We start from the raw sequence: 24,096 nt of genomic DNA, 5'->3' as shown, positions 1-24,096 counted from the left end.
GTCAAGATCGAATTCGGATGAAATTTCTATTGTCAAATATTGGAAATATGGATGAAACTCCTCTGAGCTTTGATATGATAAGCAATAAAAACAGTGGAGTTTAAAGGTAGTAAGAGTGTGCTAGTTCGAGGTACAGGTCATGAAAAAACATGACCTGTTGATGGATGTTGACTGGTGAAAAATCATTTACAAACGGTGGATGTATGCGCGCTGCATCACTTGATATGTTGTGTAATTTTGTGATCAAAGCATGGAATAAAGTAAGAGTGGAGACTGTAATAAAATCATTTAAAAAGTGTGGTATCTCTAATCTTATGGATGGTACGAAAGATGATTTGTTGTGGGACACTGATGACGATGAAAACAAAATCAATTCACCGGATTCGAACTGGGATCCATATGACCATCATTTAAACAATGAATCTGAAGAACTATTTTCAACAGATGAAGAAAATTAACATGAAAATTGAGGTTTATAATTATTTGTTTTTTAAGACTTACATCTATTGTAATATTTTAAATCAATTTATGTAACAAAAAATTAACCTGATTTATTTATAAACACTGCCTATTTTCTTATCTAACGATGTATTGTAACTACCTAAATGTCCATCCAAGAAATTAAGCTTCCCTTTTTTATACTCGCCGTAGAAGACGATCCATGATTTCGAGGGGTTTTCTGTAGTATTTGAGAGTCGTTTCATACGCCGACATATACGGTATATACAACAAATCTATATTAGAATATGTATGCAATGAAAAGTTGTATTTGTTCTCATGGCAACCATAGATTTTCCTATGGTTGCCATGAGAATGGCAACAATAGAAGAATATATGCCGAGTCATGAACAATGATAAAAATGGGATGTTGCAGCGTTCTGAGGGACGGCTGGAGGTTTTGCGGGGGAACTCGGGAAAAAGTTATTAGTGAGGCCCATCGTATTTCACTGCGCCTTTTATCATGATAAAAGGACAAAGAATCAATATAAATTTAATTAAAATATTTCCCATATCAATACATCTCTGAAACATCAAAAATTCTATTAACAAATTTTCTTAAAAATTTGAAAGTGAAGGACCCCCTCTGAACGTGGGGCTTCGGTCTGAGACCCCCGAACGTCTGAGCCTGCCCTGAGCGTTCTATACGCACTGAAGTTCCAATTATTCAATTGTTCAACCAATTGTCGTGTTATAGACTAAACTATCGTTTCAATTGTTAAGTAATAACCAATGAAAACATCCTCAAACAGAAATAATCCTTCTAAAAATGGTAAATTAATTTTCCTCTACAAACATGCAGTACGTAGAAGACAACCAAAACACTCCACAGTACCGAGAGGTTATCCCGGTCAGAAAATCGAGTTTTTAAGAGATTTTTAATGGTTTTATTAACAACTGTTAGTAATGATGCGATTAAGTTCAACTGTTGACAATATAAGACAGCAGTAAGAAACAAATCCACACTCCCTAACCCTCTAATTAACCCCACTTTTCATATTTGCATCTCTCAACCTTTTCCAACAAACCCGCTCAACCGGATACGAACACAAACTAAAGGTCAATCAACAACAGTACAGCGTGTCAATTCTCGGTGCAAAGTTTATTTATTTGGCCGTCTTCCCCCCCCCCTTCCCCCTCAGCCCGAAAAATCTAATAAATATGCGTCAATTAGGTTTAAAATGCGGATAACGAGCCTTCTATAAGTGACACTCTGTAGGCGACTGTGTATTACGCGCCTGTATAAAACCCGTCGAGACCATTCTCCCCCCCCCCCCCCCACCATTGCACTGGCTTGAAATTAAAGTCACATAATTTGATTATTAGCGAAGGATACCCAGAATGCAATCATCCGGTTGGGATGCACGCGGAACACAATAATGGATGCCTCCAAGATTGATTTATTGTCGTTCCCAGCCACCTGTAACAGAAGGTGCGCTTGTTCACTCGCGCTTCATTTGCATATCGAAGGTGCAGCTGCGGAGAGACAGACACAACTTTGCAAATAGCCGGGGCAAGAGAGAGAGAGAGAGAGAGAAGAAGTGGTTGGACTGTAGACCGAGCATGCCGAACTACAACTTGATCTCATTTATTCCTAGCGGCACAGTCCAAGGCTAATTGTCCGACAGGAAAATTAAATACTTGCCATTCTGGTCCACCAAGTCTCGTTTGCGATTCTCGGGAAGGCTGCGGGGTGAAGCCAAAAGGGTTTTAACAGCCATCTCCCAATCGCATGAACTCGACCTTGATCGGGGGAAATTGACACGCTCGTTCCAATTGGAGAAATGTAAATATGCAGAAGTACGCTCCAGGTGAGGAAGCTAGAAATCTAGGGATTCTCTAAGAGGGGTGGGAGAGGGGGGGTTCAAAAATCTTTGAGGCATTCAAAGTGATAAATACCGGAATTGAAGAGAGATCCCCCCCCCAAACAATCTACACCGAGTGATTGTCCACGTTTACTTGCTGCCATGGAAACCGAAACAATTTCCGGTTAAGGTCACAACTAAAATCGCCATTACAATGAAGCCAGAACTCAATTCATGTGCAAAGGTGTATTAAAAGGGCAAAATAGGGGGAGTACTCACGCGTTGTGCCATCTTGAAGATTTTAAGCACTCGGGAAAGAAAAGAACGCCATTAAAAAAAAAAAAAAAAAAAAATCGGTATAGTAATAAATACAAGTTTCATTCTTTTTTTTGGGGGGGGGGGGGAACTTTTTAAAATTGAAAGATCAGGGCCTAGGTCATACACATTTATGAGAAAATGTCACCCCTGATAACAGTTTTTCAGTCTTAAGGTCTGAAATATTATATTATTGGGAAAATGATAATAAAAATCGTACTGAATGCAATAATATATACAAAATAGGAAAGATAACCCATCAACTCAGCTTTCATCTATTACAACATTGCGAGTCAGCATCCAATGCTTCCGTTATTGACGTACAGATCGATGATAAAAATGTCTTCGTTAATACCCGATTCTAGTTCTCCTATCAACTTTTTTTTTCTTAATCTAATCTCTGCAACTATTATTCCAGAAATAATGAAGGAAATTAGTTTTTGGTGCGTTGGACTAAACTCATTTTTAGTCTATTAGAATACTGCATCTTAGTATCAATGTTTTAGTTTTTTGAACATGTTGTACATTACTGTTTCTCAATCTTCACTAAACGGGTTAACTCTTGGCTGTTAATACTTTGCATGGAACATCGAATGACAATTTTATGAAAAACGTGGAATTTTGGAGACAACATTTCGTGATATTTTCTCCCCTCTTTTAATTCAAGGGGTTTTCACTTTAATATGGAAAGTCTTTATAATACTTGAAAACATCATCTAAAAACTCACCTTCTTGTGATGATAAATATTTTGCCAAATTTCGTCATATTTGTGGCATGGCTAATCCCTTGATATCCGCATCTCAGCATATCAAGGGATTAGATGGGATGGGATGGGATGGAGAATGATCCCTCTCTGATATGCGAGAACATTGAACATTGAAGAACATTACTGAGTCACAGCAAACATTCACTTGTAGTTCAGTAAAACTTCAACTTTTACTTAGAAAGCCTCCGTAGCTCAGTCTTTAGAGAAGCCACTTCGATAGGAAATAGTTTGGTTCGAATCCCGGTCTAAGACATGGGAAACCTATAAAAATTTTTCAGCTGAAGATGATTTCGATGGAGTCGGAAGGGTATTTAATCTCAAAAATTTAGTTTTTTTTTTCCATACAATAAAAAACAAACTATCCGTAGAACACAGTCAATTAACAGACAATGTTTGGTTGGAATAATTCCATTATTCCAGCCAAAGCAAAATCTTCCTAACTGCATTGAGATGTGCGTGTGAAACCATTGACAACAGTATTTTATTTTGAAGGAACGTGCCAACGAAGATGTGAGTTTCTACTACTGCAGACATTCTTGCATTTGGTTATTTTTAATGACCGAGTCAATAACACGGAGTTTTGATTTCTTTAGTACGGTATTGGCTACGGACAGGAAACGGTCTCAGCTTCACTTTCTTTTTGTATTCTCACACACCAAGGATATTTTTAGTTAACAGGAAGATATCGCGACATCCTTTTGCGCACCACTAGATTCGACTTTTGTATTATATATAAAAATAAATAAATAAATAATCATAAAAAAAAACCCTCGATGAACAACATTGCTGAGTATAATTTAACTGTTGGTCAGTAAATTCCTTAAAACTACATTCAAGAACTTTATACCAAGAACTTTATACAGTTTTGCTAATTTGTAGCGTAGCCAGTATTTATTCAAAACTATCTCATTCATAGATACCATTGTGCAACTGACTTATCCAATCGATACGCTCCACACACACACACACAAAATAAATCACTGTGTGATTCTTTGGCATAGATTTACAAACCCTTCCATTGAATTCGACCCCTACACGTCCCACTGGGTCTCAAACTGATTTTCCCGATGTTTATTTATCCCTGTAATGAGCTCTGATTCTGTTGTCGTGTGCTGTTCTAGAAAAACCACTGCTTGTCCCTTATGGTAATCCCCGTCGTCCCACCCCACTGTAACTAAACAAAACTGCGCTTGTACAAGCGATTAGCGATCAAAGAAAAGCTGCGATTCTGCTGTCTGAAGCACCTCAATCGGAAAGCAAACATACGATGGAGTGCGAGCAGCCATTGAACCGTAGAAAGAGGCTCAATGACCCGATGGAAGCCGAGAGTGTGAAATCAGACAGGAGGGAGAAAATGAAACTGGGAAGATCACTTCAACCGCTCAAGGTCACTCTCATTGGCCTGTCGTAATCGCAAACCTGAACTTTTTTTGTCTGTTTCTGAGACACAACGGCATATCCAGCGCTTACATTGCGTTCCACTAGCATCGCTTACCCCTTTATCGTAAGAGTAGTCTGCCGTAAATTAAGAAAATCCTCCACTGAGTATAGCGGAACATTCCTGAAGACTCATTCACACCTTCCATTGTGTCTGCCCGATTTTTTCACCGTATTGGAGTCTCGTCAGCGCCATACGCCTATCAATGGTGCTTTAAATGGAATTGATTATATTGCATATCGCGTGCTACAACAATACGAACGTTATGTACTCTACGTGGGGGTTTGTCGTTGTTACTTGACGTAAAAGATATCATCTGGGTTTTTTGCATGTTTTGTTAATAGGAGTTGTGCGTGTCGACCCTTTTGTTTCTACCCAGTCAGAGTCCCTTGCAGATCAATAAGAAATATTTATGCAAACGACTGTGCAGTCAGCAGAAGCAAAAGTACCTATTGTTAGATCACGTGTCACGACATAGAATGTCGTGATTAAGAGTCGAGTTTTCATTCACAAACTACTCAACACCATTTCAGTTCACATATTTTATTTGAAGTCCAATCCAGACCGGTTAAAAGCGAATAGAACTTCAAACCAGGATATTTCAGTGCGAGGACGTTAATTCAGATTTTCACTAAACATGGCGATCTTAGAAATGCGTGAGTAATAGGGCCTTGGTTGTTTTGTTGCAACCAAGTTCTCCACTTACACCTCCATGCTGATATTTCAACCTTTATTTAAAGATTTAAATAGGCATAGCACTTAGTTTTTATAATCTTCCTATAAAAGATCATGTTCCCATTGTAACGTCTGTATTAATCCAGATTTCTACATAAGTTTTAACTCTACTACTATTTCAGTCAGCAAAATATCCGGTGTTGTGTATTAACACTTGTTGGATGCACCTCATGTTATTTGAGTTATCTTCGTAACAATAGAACGTTTGCTTACTGACAATATTTAATTGTTAACAATGGAAATTCGACAGTATCATAGCAGCAGCAACAACAATACAAATCGTAGAAATACGTTTAAAATAATGATGTGAAAGAGTAGCTTCTGCATTGTTGCAAATATACTTTCTCAGTGCTTGAGTCACTTTTTTACATAATACGTTTATAAGTATTTTTCCCGATTTTTCAATGCAAATTATTGTATTTTTATTATAAATAATAATATAGCTTATATTTTACTTATACTATGAAACAATATTAAAAAAAAAAATTTAATTTTTCAAGTGTCTTGTAGCGAGATCCTACTGGAAGATGAGTTCTTTGTCTTTCTGGATCTGTGGGACCGTTCTTTTCTCCAATATTTTTATGTATTCTCGCTTTTCATTATACCATCAACAGGCACAAGTGACTCGGGACTGTAATGTGTAAAACAACCCTAGAACATCTATTCAGCTGGGTGTTTAGGAGCTTGTTGAAGTTGGCTTTGGTCTGCAGGCAGTCATCCCTGCTTCCAACAATCTTCGATGGACTGTCATGTCAGCAACATTAATCCCACTAGCTTCCCAATCTCTATTTAACTCTACAGCAGACAATCTTGGAAGACAATCATTTGGCTTTTCCTAACTAGTAAGACTAGTTTTCCTTTTTCTTTAACATTTTCTTTTTCTGTCAGGAGAAAAGGTTTCTGTCTCCCTAAACCTCTTTAAAATCGCATTAACAGTCCCCTAGCCAACACCACACTCGTTGGTAATTTGTCTTTCAGTCATCGATGTGTGCTGAGAAAGAGTACATCTTTCTGAACGCTTTCTTGGAGGAGTATCCATTTTACACTACATAAAATGAATAAAACACTACGAACGTCATCTTATTTACACTATTAAAAATTCACGACACTATTAATAAACATCGTAGAGAGAGTTAAAACACGCAGCACTCATCCAAAATAGTGAACTTAAACCAAAACCATAAATAGCAAATCGAAATAAAAAACGTTAATTCGGTTTATTCAGATTAATTGGTTCACTACTACATACCGTGTGTTTTGACGAACGATCGGTCGTCACGATATTCATGCCCGTACGAGACGAATTCTCGCTATCAATCGCTTCAAAACTTCGAGATAAAACTCCCCATTGACCGTTTGGCCAGGCAGAACGAATTCTTTGTGGATAATGCCCTTGGAATCGTAGAAACAAATCAGCAGTCTTTACTTTTGACTTCTCCAAGCGACATTTTTTCGGATGCCCCTCTTTTAGTGGTCTCCACTCAGCAGTCTGGCTTTGTTTCGGGCTCATACTCAAAACACCACGTTTCGTCACCAGTAACGATCGTTTCAAGGAAGTTTGAGTCCTTACGAGTTTTAATGAGGTCCTTGCAGTGTTCAATTCGATACATTTTTGGTCGTCGGTCAACTTGTGGGGAACAGATCGCGAATTCAATTTACGAAGGCCCGAACTCTCGGTCAAAATGTTGTGCACAGTTGATTTTGGAATCCCCAATTCATCTTCAATCAATCTCACACGGACGATTTCGGATTTGTTTTCTTTGATGAAATCACGCACCTTGTTAACTTCGCTCAGTCCAATTTTTGGACGGCCTGGCTTTTCGTCGTACTCAAGCGTCTCACGACCACTTGAAAATCGCTTAAACCACTTGTGAACTTGAGTACAGGATAAGCATTCATCACCGTATGCTTTTTGAAGTATTCGATGCGTTTCGGTAAAATGTTTACCAAGTTTAACACAAAAGTCAATCGCAGCTCTCTGTTTGAAACTCATTTTCCGACCGTTCGTCAAAACACATTGTCACTCTTGGCACTATAACTCGGCTTCTAATGAAACAAATCTCATAAACAGTTGAAACAACACTAATGAAGGTTGCCGCTTTCGACAACAAAAAGATACAACAGGTGGCGCCAGTAGTTTCTTCTATTAGTTCGGTTTCTTTTGGGACAGAGGGTGTATAATACAATAATAATATAAAATTATATTTTATTCTTCCTCTTCGAGTTTATCCTGCTTCTAATACAGGGTTCGCATGTTACATTGATGCGACTCTGTTAGTACAATCCCCTAACCGGCCTGCGCCGAGGTGGGGGGAATGTATTTTTTGATTATTACTGTATGTGTTCACAGGGCGGGTTTGCTTGTTCTGAGGGATGAAAAAACCCGAGTTTCCGGGGGAGGGACCCTCTATCTCAGACCGGCCTAACTCATATTTAGTCGAAAGAGACCAGTAAAGGTTCCTCACTCATGGACGGGAATCGAACCCAGGTCTTTCTGACCAAAGCGCTTCGTCTATACCAGGCATGGCCAACTTCATTCTATCCAAGGGCCAATATATGATGAGTGGTAGAGTCACGGGCCGCACACTTTTAGACAGAACTTAAATAAAAATAAACTCTGCATTTTTTTCAAGGAAATAGTTATATGTATTGAATTACTATATTTGTTAAATCCTTTTACTACTGGGAGAACAATATAAAATACTTGACTGATTTAAACATAAATTGTTAAATTAAATTTAATTACATATTTCTATATCTATCTATCTATCTATCTATATATATATATATATATATATATATATATATATATATATATATATATATATATATATATATTAAGGATACCAAGTAATTTTATAAACTTGGTTTTTTTTACTTCTTCTCCCAAGTAAGCAAAACAGTTAAGTTTGCGCATGAACGTAGTTCAAGGTAGCGCAAAGGTTTACGATTGAATGTAGTTCAGGCGCAAATTTAACTGTTTTACTTACTTGGGAGAAGAAGTAAAAAAAAACCAAGTTTATAAAATTACTTGGTATCCTTAATATATATTATCCCCAAGATAAAAAATTTTTCATATCTTTATCTCATCCAGAGTTTCTTATTCAAAGTAAAAGCACCTTGTAGCAACTTGTATAAGTAAAGTTGATAAGGCTGTGTATTACTAGTGGTTGAAAAAAGTGAAAACAAGGGTGTTAAGTTTATCGAAATATCAGTACCAGGAGATAGTCGGATTGACAACAAAGAAAATGAAAAAATTACAAAATATCGCGATTTGCAAATCGAAGTGGAACGAATCTAACAAAAGAAAACGAAAGTTGTTCCCATAATAATAGGTGCTTTAGGCGCCATCCCTAAAACATTGAAAAAACATCTAGAAGCACTCGAGTTAGATGGATTAAAAATTGGGCAGCTGCAAAACGCCGCTTTGTTGGGCACAGCTTTCATTTTCAGAAAGTATTTCCACAACTCATAGGCCCTTGGGTAGGGCTTGAATTAGTGGAATATAAAGCCTTTTCTTAAGACTGAGGAAGCAAATCAAGCTTTGATGAATATTATATAAAGCAATTTTGATTCCGTGTTGAGAATATAAATTGTTTCCGTCATCAGAAATAATGAATATTACTAGTATATCAATCAGAAAATCTGCCGGCGAAACTAATAGCTAAATGGATAATATATAATTTAATATAGTTTTTATTCTGCCACGGGCCGCATGCGGCCCACAGGCCTGCTGTTGGCCACCTATGGTCTATAGTACCGACTGAGCTGCGGAGGCAAATATAAAATTATATTTACTAAAAATCTTCAGTTTGGCGTAGGATATTACTAACAGGTATGGACGAATCCATAAATTTCTTCCGTTTTCACCACACACACACACACACACACACACACATATATATATATATATATATATATATATATATATATTTTTTTTTAATCTGAAATTCGTTGTAGATTATTTCTTATCATAAACTATATTTATAAGAAAGGACACTGTCAACACCTATTAATTGTGTTGCATGTTTACTCTTAGTGGATAAGGGTTAATATGATTACAGAATGAATGATTTCCAAATATGTAAAAGCGATTTTATTTTTACTAGTTTGGCCACAGATACCTGGCAGTAATACTATATTTAGTAGGACTTAATACGCTTACTGCAAAGTGCATAGTTCTAACGAAATGTCACACAAATTTCCGCTTCACAGGGCTGGGAATGCTAATGATATCGAGAGAACTCACAGGCAAAAACACTTGACTGGAATCACACCCAAAACAACAACCGGCTGCGATTTCATTAAGGCGTAGAAGCACAGCCATTACGAACGATCAGTAAGGAAGTACAACCCCTTCTTTTTCGGTCCCTCAATCCATTACACGGCACACAAATCCACCCACTAACTTATCTTTCTAGAGGCACAGAAAAAAGCATCGAGTTTGGAAGCAGAGGCGAAATGAAAAATCCTTAGGGAAAAACGGGACGCGGGGGGGATACTTTGTTCGGGTAGCTGATCACTCCCTGCCACGCACCACCGATTCCGACACTTCGCCGAGAGTTGAACCCTACCTCCCTTCCATGCACATTACGACTTCCGTGCCACCACGTTTAATTTCCCCCCCAAGCCAAATTGGACAAATTTTGGCCTAACCTGCCCGTCCGACGAACCATTATCTCCCTCTACCTAAGAGGAATGACCTGGTGCGGAGAGTATGATGACCATCCCATCGTGAGCAGGTTGTTGGCTCGATGTGGGTCATGGCTGTTTCGGGATTGAGAGAAAGAAAAAGTAAAGTTACCGCGAATCTAGATATGTAAATAACTCACTTCCCGGACGCCACCCCTTTCTGTTTGGCTGTGGGGTCCGCCTATATCGACGATGACATACTGATTAGATAGACCACCATTAAACTTTTATTTTTATGAAAAGCGTTTGGGAAATAAATAAAAAAAAAAAACCCAGCAATAATGACATGGTTTGTCTCTTCAGGCAGTACTAACTATTCCGCATTCGTGCTGGGAATAGCAGATTGACGCTACATTTCTAGCAGGAAAAAAAAAAAAAAAAAAAAAAAATGATAATTCTATTTTATCGAACATTTGATACTTGCGAACAATAAGCAAGAAATTCCCTCCAAGAGAATCTGAACTGTAGTTGACATATAATAAAAGTTGTTTTATTTTAATTGAAGATAATATAAGCACACAAAGTAGGTTTAGATTACTGCCTAAAATTGTGATTTTTAGGCAGTAATCTAAAAAAAAAATCCTTTTTTTTAAGGCTTAAAAATAGTTTCAAGAATTATGCCTGTAATTCCCAAATCTAACCACGACAACCATTATTTCGCTACAAGAAATTTACAGAGGGAGCCACAATCTATGCTGTGGAAACACATAACAATTACATAGATTATAAACATAGATAGATTGAATCGAATGCCTAGACATCAAACACTGAAGACAAAATGTTAGCATACAGACATTAAAGAGGGCTTGTCTACCTACTACTTTTGATTTTGCTGTCGGTGGCCTTTCTACGCTAAAATACCACCTTCTGGGTAGATGCATGCACCGCCAGGGGGTTGGGGAAGTAATAAGCAATCGCATCGATCATGTGTTCGTGTCTCCTGCCCCACCATATCATTCACCGTACAACAGGTTGGAAAACAAGAAGTTAGGCTTAGTAAGGTGGTTGTTATACTGTTCGCTTTTCTCTGCCAACACTAGTGACAGGATGTTTTGTGAGAGTTTGCAGAAGTCAAATAAAGCGTTTAAATATTCGATGCTGTCTTGAAAAGGCAAGCATTGTTGCTAAGAGCTGTGGGTGGGGGAAGACAGCTTGGAAGGAATGGATTCAATAGCAAATGATTCTTTCCTTGTACTTTCTTTCTATTTTTTCGACTTGCACTTCCTATCCACCTGTTTTCGACACACACACGTCATGCAAACGTCACTTGAGAAAAATCCAGTTATGGTAAGGGGTCAGGTCAAGTGTGGATATTCAGTTGAATGGTACTGACACAAGATGACACTACCATCGCTCTGTGATGTATGGGCTCAAATACCTATGCCTTTGAGGGGGGGGGGAAGGCAAATTGCAAGCAGACGTTCGTAAATATGTTTGGATTTTATTTATTTATTTATTTTTTGATCACCTGTTGACAGCCTCAAGGAGGGGGAGACGGAGAATGGGCAATTTAAAACAGGATTTTTGATATTCACGATGTTTTCGAAAAAAATTTGCTTATTCCCAACGCACAATTTGCTTCTTTCTTCACGCAAAGAACTTCGGTTAACGCAACTGGTTACGCTCCAACGTCCCACAGCTATAACTGCGCGTGCATACATTCTGAACAAGCGTGTGTAATCTCAACTCGAGCACTAGGCCAAAAAGAATAAAAAAAAATAAATAAAATATTGCAGCTATTATCGTGCATATTTCTTATAGAAAAAAGAAAGTTTTAATTCTCCGCTAGAGGCGCTTCTAGTAAAGCCAGGAATTGTTCAACACAGAGAGTTGGGTTGTTAAGCATCTCTGTAAGAAAAAAAAAAAAGTAGTGAGAGGCAGTTTCCCCCATCATTTAAAGCCACGACCTTCTCAAAGATAACCTCCAGTAATACTGTCAAGTATGAGCCGGAGATTACAAAAGAAAAAGAAAGAAATTGGAATAGGCTGTGTATTCCGGGCGAAGAATGCTGTTGTCAGATATCTCTCTTTCATAGAAATAACGATACAGACACGTATGCTGGTATTTTTAGTGTGTGTTCCCCCTGTGTAATGCGAGCTACTCAGATGGGAGATAATATGAAATAACTGGCCAGTTCTGAAAGAAGAAAGATAATTAATATTCTGATATAGCCTAAGAGCGAGTTAAAGGGTAAGGAGGAAAAAAGAAAAATATTTGCCATTACTTCTTACCAGGGTATATTGTGTGCCATCAACCTAAACAAAAATACAACCCAATACAAAGATACAAGAAAATATTCTGACTAAAATGCACAAGATTATATTTTATTTTATGATGTTTATTCTTATAAGGACTGAATTAAAGAGGCGAAGCAAGAATGCTTTTCATCTTCCTCGTTATCTGTAGAGATAAGGTGTTATTGAGCTATATATAAATATAAATAAAGCTCTGATCATGGCAGGAGGTTAACAGCAATAGCCGAGCCTCAGTTAGAACTTCATTGGCTACGGCATTGCCATATGTAAAAGTAAGGCCGTCTCTAAAAATTCGGACGATCCCTAGGCCACTCAATCGTGGGCGAAAGACCGTCCATCTCAGCGTTGGCTCCACTCAGTGATGGCCTTCCACCCACACACCACCACCGAGCAGAATCATTATATTCCGAAGAAAAGCATTCAGAACACTTTCCCCGGAGACTGAATTTGCTCCCTTAAGGCAAAATCCTTATCCTTAAGAGATCGAACTCAAACTCATGAATCTCTGCGCCCCAGGGGGGCGCAGCAACAGCCGAGCCAAGGGTAATATTAATCTTTGTACTATAAATCATATTATGATATGAAAAATTTAAAGGTGTACTAAGTTTTGTAACTATAGAGAATAATTGATTGTTTTATTTTCAAATGTATACTTAAAATTAACAGTAAACTATAAGTTACATTATCATTTTTAAGTAAAATATATAATTTTTAATAAAATACTTAAAATTAATGTACATTACCTCAGTCGAAATAAATTATCAAATGCAGCATTTTTAGACATGGAAAAAAGCAACTTTATAGAATAAATTTCCTTAAAAATGAGTAATAATTTTTATGATTTTTTTTACAATTTTTCACGAGTTTTATTTAAGTATTTTTTGAGGCATTTTAATGAAAATTATCTTGAATTCCTCAGATGCTTTTTTTTTTTTAATTTTGTTCGTGTATGTAGTATTAAGATACTCAACAGTAATGAAAACAAGTTACAAATAATTTTTAGAAAATTAAATTAAAATCATATTTATATGTAGTATTAAGATACTCAACAGTAATGAAAACAAGTTACAAATAATTTTTAGAAAATTAAATTAAAATCATATTTAAACATTTAAACTAATATGTATATTTCACATAAACATAATTTTGATCTTTACTAAAGTTCAACAAGTATTTCATTTATATAAAAAATTTTAGGATGTATTGTTAAAATTAAAATTTTACTAAAGTATACATAATAATATGAAGAAAAAAAAGAAAGAAATAAACAATATTATAGATTCTTCCATATTTTATAGGCAAATAAAATCTTGAAAATTTAGAAATTTACCAGAGCTTATGAGAATATAATCTTTGACATTGCCTTGGTTTGCAGCAATTTGGCTATAAAATATAGATAGATGGATGGATCAGTAATATCTAATTTAATATTTTATTATTATTTAATACTAAGATTAGAGATGATACGAAATAACAATTTTGATTATGATTTAGAATAGTAATTATGAATTTAATATTGAATGAACTCCAATTGCATTGGAGTTCATTTTTGGGGCCCACTGATTTTTTTTTTTTTTAACAAGCTAAAATGCAACCTCTTAAGACCATTTGATAATATATCAAGGTTGGTTTTAATATTCTTAATAGATTTTATTAGTCTTTTTTTTCTCCCACAGAACCGGAAAATTATTCACATCCAAATCGGTTGCTATTAATTTTTCAATCCAGTTTTTACTTATTTTCAGTTAAAAAAAAAAAAAGTAGGTTACACCACCGCTTGTATTGAAAAACGCTATCATCATTCAAAAAAGTTTATTTGGAGATGTTCGCTGTTTTAATGTAAGTGGAATAATTCTACTAAAGTTAGCTGTTTTCATAATAATTTTATTATCTAAGATCAGCATATTTTCCCCCTATAATTTGCATCGAAATTAACACACCTCTACAGTTCAATCAATAATAAAATAAAAAAAGCCATTCATTGCGGCATCAGAAATTTTAATAATGTGTAATAAAAATAAGCATTGCTCCTTACCGATTTTTGCTTTGCATTATAATAATATATAAATTTTAAGAGGGAAGCTAAAATATCTTTAATACCCTTTGCTCTTCTCTCTTATTTTATAATTTATTTCTAAGAAGTAAGTCTAATTGAGTTACATATTTTAGCATGGATTTATGATGACAAAGTCGCTAACTTCAGGGACCAAAACGAGATAATATTTAAATTAGTTCCTGTAATTACGAATACTTTCGTGTTATTCGTATATAGTTAATCATTAAAAAAGTTTTCTAAATATATTAGGGTGTTTTTCTGAGATCCCAAATAATAGTGGGATCGAGATTCTAAAGTCTCAAAAAAGGCACTAAGTTAATAGGACATTTAGTGGTTCCTTTGTGTCTGGACATATAACCTATCGACACAAATAAAGATGCCATAGACGGTTAACTAGATTAAAAAATGTATTGGGGTATTAATGCCATTGTCTCAGTCGCCTAGCTACGATGCTTTATATATCAACAGCCAGGGGGGGTGAGAAGTTCATTTATTAACTCAGAGAGAAAAAAGGGAAAAAACAAACACAAATCAATTGGAGAATTTTTAATTGATGGAAGGCACTGCATGATACCACTTCCAGATAAGGAACTCTCATACGCTAACGAAATACAACAATTGACCAACACTCAGTCATTATTGGCATAAGTTTACTTCTTTTTTCTAGTACACAAATGAAGCAAATTCTTATCTGGGTTACACATAGGTATGTAACTATTATGATGATTTCATAATAACTACCAGCAAGTCTAACCCACTAAAGCTACCATGTCCTCGTTAAATTGAACAATTGGCTTAACGAAAGCATTTATTTTTCTAAATAAATAAAAACACCAAAAGACTGTAACTGCTAAATTCAATATTTGAATCGTCTATGTGAACGATTCATTGTTGGTAACCGTGTTTTGGTGCAATCGACTTTTGCTTGGCATTGTTTACGTCACACAGAAAATCTTTGTGTCGCGTGCTATGATGTAGCAAGCCAATCAGGACGTTGTAAAAAGAGTGTATCAGAGTGTAACTAGCACGCGATCTTATTATTTGTACATAAACTAATCATAGGAATGGATTTTATTGGAAAAAAATAAAACAAAATAAAAACATTCATGTTTTAATACTCGCAAGTGTTAAATAGGCGAACTGGCTTTTAAAGGTAGTGATTATACGTGTACCGATTATAATGGGAGACAAAAAAAAAAAAAACATTGCTCAAGTAGACCAGTTTCTCGCTTTTTTGTTTGTCCTTAAAAGTGGAAAGGCAAGGAAATTGAGTATTGTGGTTTCACGCCACCCAGCCTTCACAAGGATAGCTTTATTCTTTTTGGCTCAGCGAGCAATGAAGTGTCTGTTTCGGGACGCACAAGGTCATTGGTATCACGTGGTTGGTAAAGTTAGCAAGGGAGTTTCTGGAGGTTGGTTAACATAAGTTGACAAAGAGATTTCTGAAAAGAAAAAAAAAAAAATAGAATAACTAATCACAAAATATTTGAGGGTTAAAAAAATAATGCGACCACCCACATGTGGGCCTCTTACCGTCTCTGGGCTAGCAGCTCATGTTTGATACTACGTCGGGGCCTGATAAACTGGTACACCGTTTTGCGGCTACTGGGCACTTCCGTGGTACTTATGGCAGGCATTGAGAAGGTCCTATCAGTCCATGTCATCGAAGGTGAAAGGTCACACAACCCATGGGTCCTTCGGGGAACCCCGAAGTGACCTCCGACATGTCAGCACACACACCGCACAACCGGAAAGCAATGTGTATCCGCCACCAGATCCATTGCACGACTTCGGCCTCACCTTTCTTGCAGCTCGTGGCGAGCGAGCTCATAAAAGTGGAACCGAGCACTGAACTCGGATTGGCTGACAGCGCTCGGACACACCTGACTGGTTGCTAGGAGAGCGTCGAAGCCGCAGGTGTTGCTTCTACGAAGTTCCCTTCTCTCTCTCTCTCTCTCTTGCTCCGGTGAGTTATAGAGGGCACTGCGGTCGGGGCCAGGTTGCACGTGGAGGCTGCAAACAAATCATTCGTTTCGATATTTGTGTGTACACAGTGTAGGGCGATAAGACCCCAAACACGAACGATTGTAATTAACAGACAAGACCGAGCGGGTTTGATTAGGCGACGGCCGCTACGATATACTTGCAGCCGATCGATTTGTTGGTCGTAATTTAATGAACCATTTGGTTAATTAAAGCAAGATTGGACTGATGAACCAACATCCGGAAGTTATTAGGTAGCGCTGAAAGTGGTTGCAAGAACGTGAGAGAAAAGGACTGCGGGGGGGGGGGGGAATAAAACCTCATATGTATGAACTTGGGGTCAGGATGCAAAATGGTTCATAATTATTGGACAGCGGTCACCAATTCTGGCGCCGTCTGTAACTGGCTTTGTTTCATTTCCTCCAATGTTCGTGACATACTTTTTCAGTTCCCCGTCGTCCGGATCCAAAGCTGTTTCGTCTTAATGTGTCGACTTCCTCAGAAGGTCTATTTTCAGCCGTTTGTTTTTTTTTCGTTCTTGTGTAAGATGACAGAGAAGTGTTCTGTGTGTGACGCGTGATCGGGTGTGACACACATCAGTCGGCTGTTTCCACAAGGTGAATGAAGGGTTGGATGAATGCGTGGTTCTTACGCTTCGGCACCCAAGAGTGCACATCGGGAATAAAGAACATACTCACAGAATGAGAAAGAAAGACAATTGATAGAGTGAAAGTCGTTCAATAACTAAGTAAATTGTTTTTTTTAGATGCAGAAACATACCACGTTATATATGCTACTTTCAATACCTATTCAACCCAAATTACATGCGTAGCGTAAGTCTTTTTTTTTTTTTTTTTTTTTTTTTTTTTTTTTTTTTTTTTTAACGGAGAATGCTATTAGCGTAGATGTGGCGAACACTTACAAATTAACGTTTTTTCTCTATAATGTTTCATGAGATTTGGAATATAAATTGAATATAACACTTTAGAAAGGATGTGACAACAAACAATATGCTCTTTGTGAATCAATCTTTCTTCTGGGATAATTTCATATGACATAAAAATGTAACTTATATTTATTTCTTAAAACTTCATTTAATACTTTAAATAATTTAATTTTCTTTTTGAAATTTTAAAAATAGAGAATACACCCTTAAATATCTGATATATATAGCTATTAAATTTTCAATGAGTTAACGTTTTGCAGAAGCGGTAAGAACCCAGACTTCTTCATCACAAGAGCGAACAAGCTCTAATCTCACTTCAGCTTTAACCTCGTCACTTGCAACAATGCTGCATGAATTCAGCAAAGCAAGCACCTCACCATCCTCCAGAAAAAGATTCTACCTAGAAACCCAATCCATACTAACAGCTCTCTATAATGTTTAAAAAATTTAAACCAAATTCTCTCATGATAACAGCATGGAATGCCAATGGCTTAACAAACAAAATTCTCGAGCTGCAAGAATTTGCAAAAAGATACAATCCAGACATAATCCTGATCAGTGAATCCCACCTCAGACCATCAAACAATCCAAAACTAAGAGGTTATATTTTATACAGGACAGACAGACTTAACTCTAGTGGAGGTGGAACAGCTATCTTTATCAAAAATTATTTAAGCCACAACTCGCTGACCAACCCCCAAACTCTAAACCTTGAGGTGACGGGTGTGGAGGTGCACACAAATAACGCTGGCAAACTCAAAATCTACGCAGCGTACAATCCTCCCAGTATTCCACTATTGACAGCAGACTTAGACTCCATCCTCGGCTCCACAGATTCCATAATCATAGCTGGAGACCTTAACTCTAAACATACGGCTTGGTTCAGTTCGTCAATCAACACCAAAGGACGTACCTTATACAACTACACATTACTCAACTCATCAATAGTAGCTGGACCCACTGACCCCACCCACTACAGCCCATCAGGAAGTTCTGATGTATTAGACATAGTTATCCTCAGAAACATCAAATATCAATACCAGCTGGAGACAGTAGAAGAGCTTAACTCAGATCATAATCCCATCCTACTCAGGTTAGGACTTCAAGACCAACTCTCTCCCCATCATTCTTTCATACCATGGGACAAGCTCTCTAAGGTTCTTCCAATCCACATCGGTCCTCCCCCTGTCATTCGTAAAAAAGAAGAAATAGATCAAGCTGTAAACAACTTAACTAGGCAAATCAACACAGCAATAGCATCAGTCACTCAAACCACTGTCTTCCACGCTTCCAAGATCCCAGAAGAGATAATGGACCTGATTAGAGCCAAAAACAAGGCCAGAAAGCGATATCACAACACCAGAGCCCCGCAGGACAAAGCAACCTTAAACACTTTGAACAGACAGGTTCGAGAAGCCCTCCAGGTCCACAGAAACTCCAAATGGGAAACCAAACTGAAAGAAATCAACCCAGAAGATAACTCCATGTGGAAGTTTGTAAAATCTCTTCGTACCAAAAGACAACCACTTCCCCCTTTAAAGACCAATCTTGGAGTTGCACACACAGATGAAGAAAAAGCAGAAGCCCTAATTGACAATCTGGAAAATCAATGCAGCCCATCTTATGCAAACTTAAATATCAATCTTATTTACAAAGTCCATCGTAAAGTTAGAAATGCACTAAGTCAGCTTAAGGATGATTCAGAAACCATCATCCCCACATCTCCAACAGAAATAATAAATATCATTTCCCATCTGAAGAATAAAAAGGCCCCCGGCCCTGACGGCATTACCAATAGAATAATAAAGCTACTCCCACGGAAAGCCATAATTCATCTAGTTAATATTACCAATTCCATCTTAAGATTCCAATACTTTCCCTCTGATTGGAAAGTCGCGGACATTATACCTCTGAAAAAACCTGGTAATAACCCACAACTTCCCCAAAGCTACAGGCCCATCAGTCTTCTTTCCTGTCTTGGCAAAGTGACAGAAAAGATCATCCTATCAAGACTGCAAACAGCAGTGGACCAACAGAAAATAATCCCAAATGAACAATTTGGGTTTCGCAAAGCTCACAACACGGTGCAACAAATTCACCGACTAACAGAACATATCACTCATGGTTTTAACTGGCACCTTCATACTGCTGCTGTATTTTTGGATGTTGCCAAGGCTTTTGATAAGGTCTGGCATCAAGGCCTTATCTTCAAACTAATTGAAAACAATATCCCAATTAAACTAGTGAAACTCATATATTCATATATCAATGAAAGATACATGCAAGTAAAACTCAACGGAATTGTTTCTTCAAGGCGCAGAATCCAGGCGGGAGTACCTCAAGGTTCTCTTCTGGCCCCAATACTTTTCACAACTTACATGGCAGATGTTCCTCTCAACCCAAAAACTACTACGGCTCTTTATGCCGACGATACCGCTATTCTGGCCAGATCGCTCAGCCCTCACCTAGCAATCACTAGACTCCAAGGAAGTATCAATGAGCTAGCAAACTGGTTCACCAACTGGAGAATTCAAGTAAACCCCCTCAAAAGCTCAGCCATGATGTTTTCAAGAAGAAAGATCTGCAACAAAGAAGACATCCTGCTCTCTGGTCAAAAGATCCCATGGCATTCAGAGACCAAATATCTTGGAGTATTGATGGATAAGAAACTCCTTTTCAACAAACACATCAATCTCGTTTGTTCCAAATCTTCCAAAGTCATAGCTCAGCTCTACCCATTGATCAACCGCAAGAGCAAATTGAACCTACATAATAAATTGCTTCTTTACCGGATGGTAATACGTCCAGTCATCACCTACGCCTCACCAGCATGGAGTCACACTTCAAGATCAAACATTTCAAAATTGCAGAGAATCCAAAATAAATGCCTTAGGATGATCCTGGATGCACCGTGGTTCGTCAGAAATTCACAGATTCACCGAGAAACCGGCATTCCATACATCTCCTCCCTTCTTCGTGATCTTGCAGAAAAATTCTTCGTGAAGTCAAGTTCACATTCAAACCCACTAATCGTGCAAGCTGTCAATTACAATGAGACTGATTACTACAAACACAAAAGACCGAAGGCTATTCTTCTCTCAACTGATCATAGCTAACACTACTGCCCTCAGAGGGCGAGCTTAATTGCTCACAAATCTCCCATTCCCAAATAACTCTCATTACAGATAAAGGGGAATATGAAAAGCACTTGTGCTTCACCCATCCTGTCAGTAACGTCAATGGTCAATGGTTTTGTATTCTGGGTAGAGGAAGCAATCGACTGTGAGATACGGCGATTGATTGATACCCTTGGAGGGTAATGAATGGCAATGCTGTAGCCAATGAAGTTCTAACTGAGGCTCGGCTTTTGCTGTTACCCTCCTGCCATGATCAGAGCTTTAATAGTTCAATAACACCTTATCCCTACACTGTCCTCTACAGATAACGGGGAAGATGAAAAGCATTCTTGCTTCGCCCCTTTAAGCCAGTCCTTATAAGGTTCTGTATTTTTCAGACTAGATCAATACAAGTAAAATCAATGGTTCTAACCTCATCCCAGCGCCATATCTTCGCTGGAGTGCCGCAGGGATCCCTACTAGCTCCATTGCTGTTTTCTGTATACATGTCGGACATCCCACACAATCCCATGACTTCCATTTTGGCCCTGTATGCGGACGATACAGCAATACTAACCAGATCTCTCAGACTCCACTTCATTACCAGAAAGTTTCAAGAAAACCTTCTAAAGCTGGAGGGTTGGTTCTCTAAATGGAGATTGGAAGTCAACCCCTAAAAGCTCAGCCATTCTTTTCTAGAAAAGGCCAATATCTCCCGCAGGAGATGTGTTACTATTCAATACTAAAATTCCCTGGCAGACAGAAACATATTACCTGGGTGTAATTATTGACAAAAAGCTATCTTTCAACCACCACATCAAATCTGCGTGCGAAAAAGCATCTAAAGCCATAGCTCAGATCTCTCCGCTAATTAATAGAAATAGCAAGCTCAGCAACAGAATCAAATTGCAACTATACCAGATGACGATTCGTCCTATAATCATCTATGCCTCTCCGGCCTGGAGCCACACCTCTAATGCTAACATTATCAAAATACAGCGAGTGCAGAACAAGTGCTTGAGAATGATTCTGAATGCCCCGTGGTATGTTAGAAACAATGAACTTCATAGAGATACAAATATTCCCTATATTTTCTCTTTTCTGCAATCCTTAGCATCCACGTCTTTCCTAAAGACGTCCACACACCCCAACGATTTGGTTCAGCAAGCTGCAGCATACGAGGCAACGGACATATTCAAACATAGAAGACCAAAAGCTATATTAACCTCCTATAGCGATGCATAATCTCTATGCCCATTCAGGGCGAGCAAACTGCTCATAAATTTTACCCTCACTGTGACCACAACAGATAGCGGGGATTATGAAAAGCATCTTTCTTCACCCCTGAAGACATAAATGTCAATTGTCAATTCTGTATACAATGAGTTAATATTCTGTATTCGAGCTGAGAGTAATGGATGGCAATGCTGTAGCCAATGAAGTTTTAACTGAGGTTCGGCATTGCCGTTAACCTGGGACATTGAGTTTCGCTCTCTTAGGTTTCTTCCGAAATTTTGCTCCCGTTGAGGGGGGGGGGGGGGGGCTTATATATATTTCGAGGAGGTTTGCCCGGGAGAGCATTTTGAGTCTCCGTGGAAGGTGTTTTCCGGTGAGGACTGTGTCGGTGGATGCTTTTTCCTGGAATATGGGCGGTTCTACTCGGTGGTGGGGAAGCCCCTCACTGAGTGGAGCCAACGCTGAGTTGGACGGTCTTTCGGCACTATGGAGTGGTCTAGGGATCGTCCTAATTTTTAGAGATGGCTTTACTTATTCAGTATCCAATTAAGTTTTAATCGAGGCCCGACTATTGCCGTTACCCCGCCATGACCAGAGCTTATAGCCCCATCCATACATTTTCTTCTACAGATAAAGGGGAATATGAAAAGCATTCTTGCTTCACCCATCTAGTCAATTTTTTTTTTTTTTAACGCTATATCTTAGTGTGTACATAATGATTATGAACAATCCAGAAGGTGATTATCATAAAACAATGTCTATTTAAGGGACGGGAAAGTGGCTAAAAAATTTATCATTCCTGAATGCGAGATAAGAGGAAGGAAAATCAAAAAAAAAAAAAAAAAAAAAAAAAAAAACACTGAATACGAACAGAATTCAATTATTACATGATTCCACAAATATGTTCCTGCACCCCATCTGTACTCATGCCGAAGACAGATTCTCTATCCATTCTTACTGTGAAATTTGTTGTTTAGAATATTTATTACGTGTCCAGTAGTCTTATTTTAAGTTGACACAATTAATCAAAATAATACACAAGCATGTGTGACAAATAACAACAAACAGTACATTTGCACTAAGTTTAAATGTTAAGTGCTGCCCAGAAGGCTAAACAAAAAAGACCTTTTCAGTGCTGCTTGACAATTGGAAACTCAAATATATATTTTAAATTAAATTTGCAAAGAAATTATATTCTTGCTTAATCCTTTAAGTGTAAACGAGCAAAGTTGCTCGCGAAGTATCTTTATTAGATTATATAGAATGTCACACTTTACATCAGTATCAATTGTTTAATTTAATAATAATTATTATATATTTTATTAAATTATGATAAAAACTTTCCACAATTCCAATATGTAAGTAAATAATGGCTTGATATTAAGTTAATACCGGAGTATAATGTCGCTATTGTAAGAATGCATAATACACCTTTTTGATTATCTGATAATTTTCATATTTGTAGGTGTATAGTAGCCGGAATAAAAATGTAGCCAATGAAGTTCTAACTGAGGCTCGGCTATTGCTGTTACCCTCCTGCCATGATCAGAGCTTTAATTGCTCAATAACACCTTATCCCTACACTGTTCTCTACAGATAACGGGGAAGATGAAAAGCATTCTTGCTTCGCCCCTTTAAGCCAGTCCTTATATAAGGAATAAAAATGTTCCCTGTGTGGTTACCGGGATAAGAATAGCGCCATTGTAAATCCAAGCATATCGTAAGAGGCGATTAATTGGACGCTGAGAGTTTGAGTTCGCTCGCTTAAGGTTTTTGCCTTAAGGGAACAATTTGAGTCTCCGGGAAAGGTGTTTTCCTTTGAGGGGCTTTGTCGATGAATGCTTTTCTTCGGAATATGAGTGGTTCTGCTCGGTGGTGGTGTGTGGGTGGAAGGCCATCATTGAGTGGAGCCAACGCTGAGATGGACCGTCTTTCGGCCACTACTGAGTGGTCTAGGGATCGTCTTAATTTTTAGAGATTGGCTTTACTTACGTATCATCAATGTAGCTAATGCATGTCGTAAGAGGGGACTAAAATTGGTACCCAGGGAGGTTAATGATAGCAATGAAGTTCTAACTGAGGCTCGGCTATTGCTGTTACCCTCCTGCCATGATCAGAGCTTCAATAGTTCAACAACACCTTATCCCTACACTGTCCTCTACAGACAACGGGGAATATGAAAAGCAATCTTGCTTCGTCCCTTTAAGCCAGTCCTTATAAGGAATAAGAATGGGAAACGGTTGGATTGATGGA

At 37.8% G+C, this 24,096-nt stretch overlaps 1 protein-coding gene across 2 annotated transcripts in view; it reads right to left on the bottom strand.

Annotated features, from left to right (window-relative positions):
• The window catches only part of LOC150099941 (uncharacterized), a 371,458-nt gene that overhangs the window by 235,732 nt on the left and 111,630 nt on the right, over positions 1 to 24,096 (bottom strand). Inside the window, exon 1 of one of the 2 annotated variants that reach the window (XM_090402301.1) lies at positions 16,096 to 16,320. The exons of the other annotated variant lie outside the window; for it this stretch is intronic. Within the exon in view, the coding sequence (XP_090258427.1) occupies positions 16,096 to 16,226 (131 nt within the window). The 5' untranslated portion in view covers positions 16,227 to 16,320. Of the gene's footprint in view, positions 1 to 16,095; positions 16,321 to 24,096 lie in introns of those variants that run through there. 2 annotated transcript variants of the gene reach the window in all.

The sequence above is a fragment of the Typopeltis vanoorti genome, chromosome 13, assembly GCF_054136105.1.
Source record: "Typopeltis vanoorti isolate ZY-2024b chromosome 13, IOZ_Tvanoo_1.0, whole genome shotgun sequence".
Classification (NCBI taxonomy): domain Eukaryota; kingdom Metazoa; phylum Arthropoda; class Arachnida; order Uropygi; family Thelyphonidae; genus Typopeltis; species Typopeltis vanoorti.
This window is presented reverse-complemented; position numbering and strand designations above follow the sequence as displayed.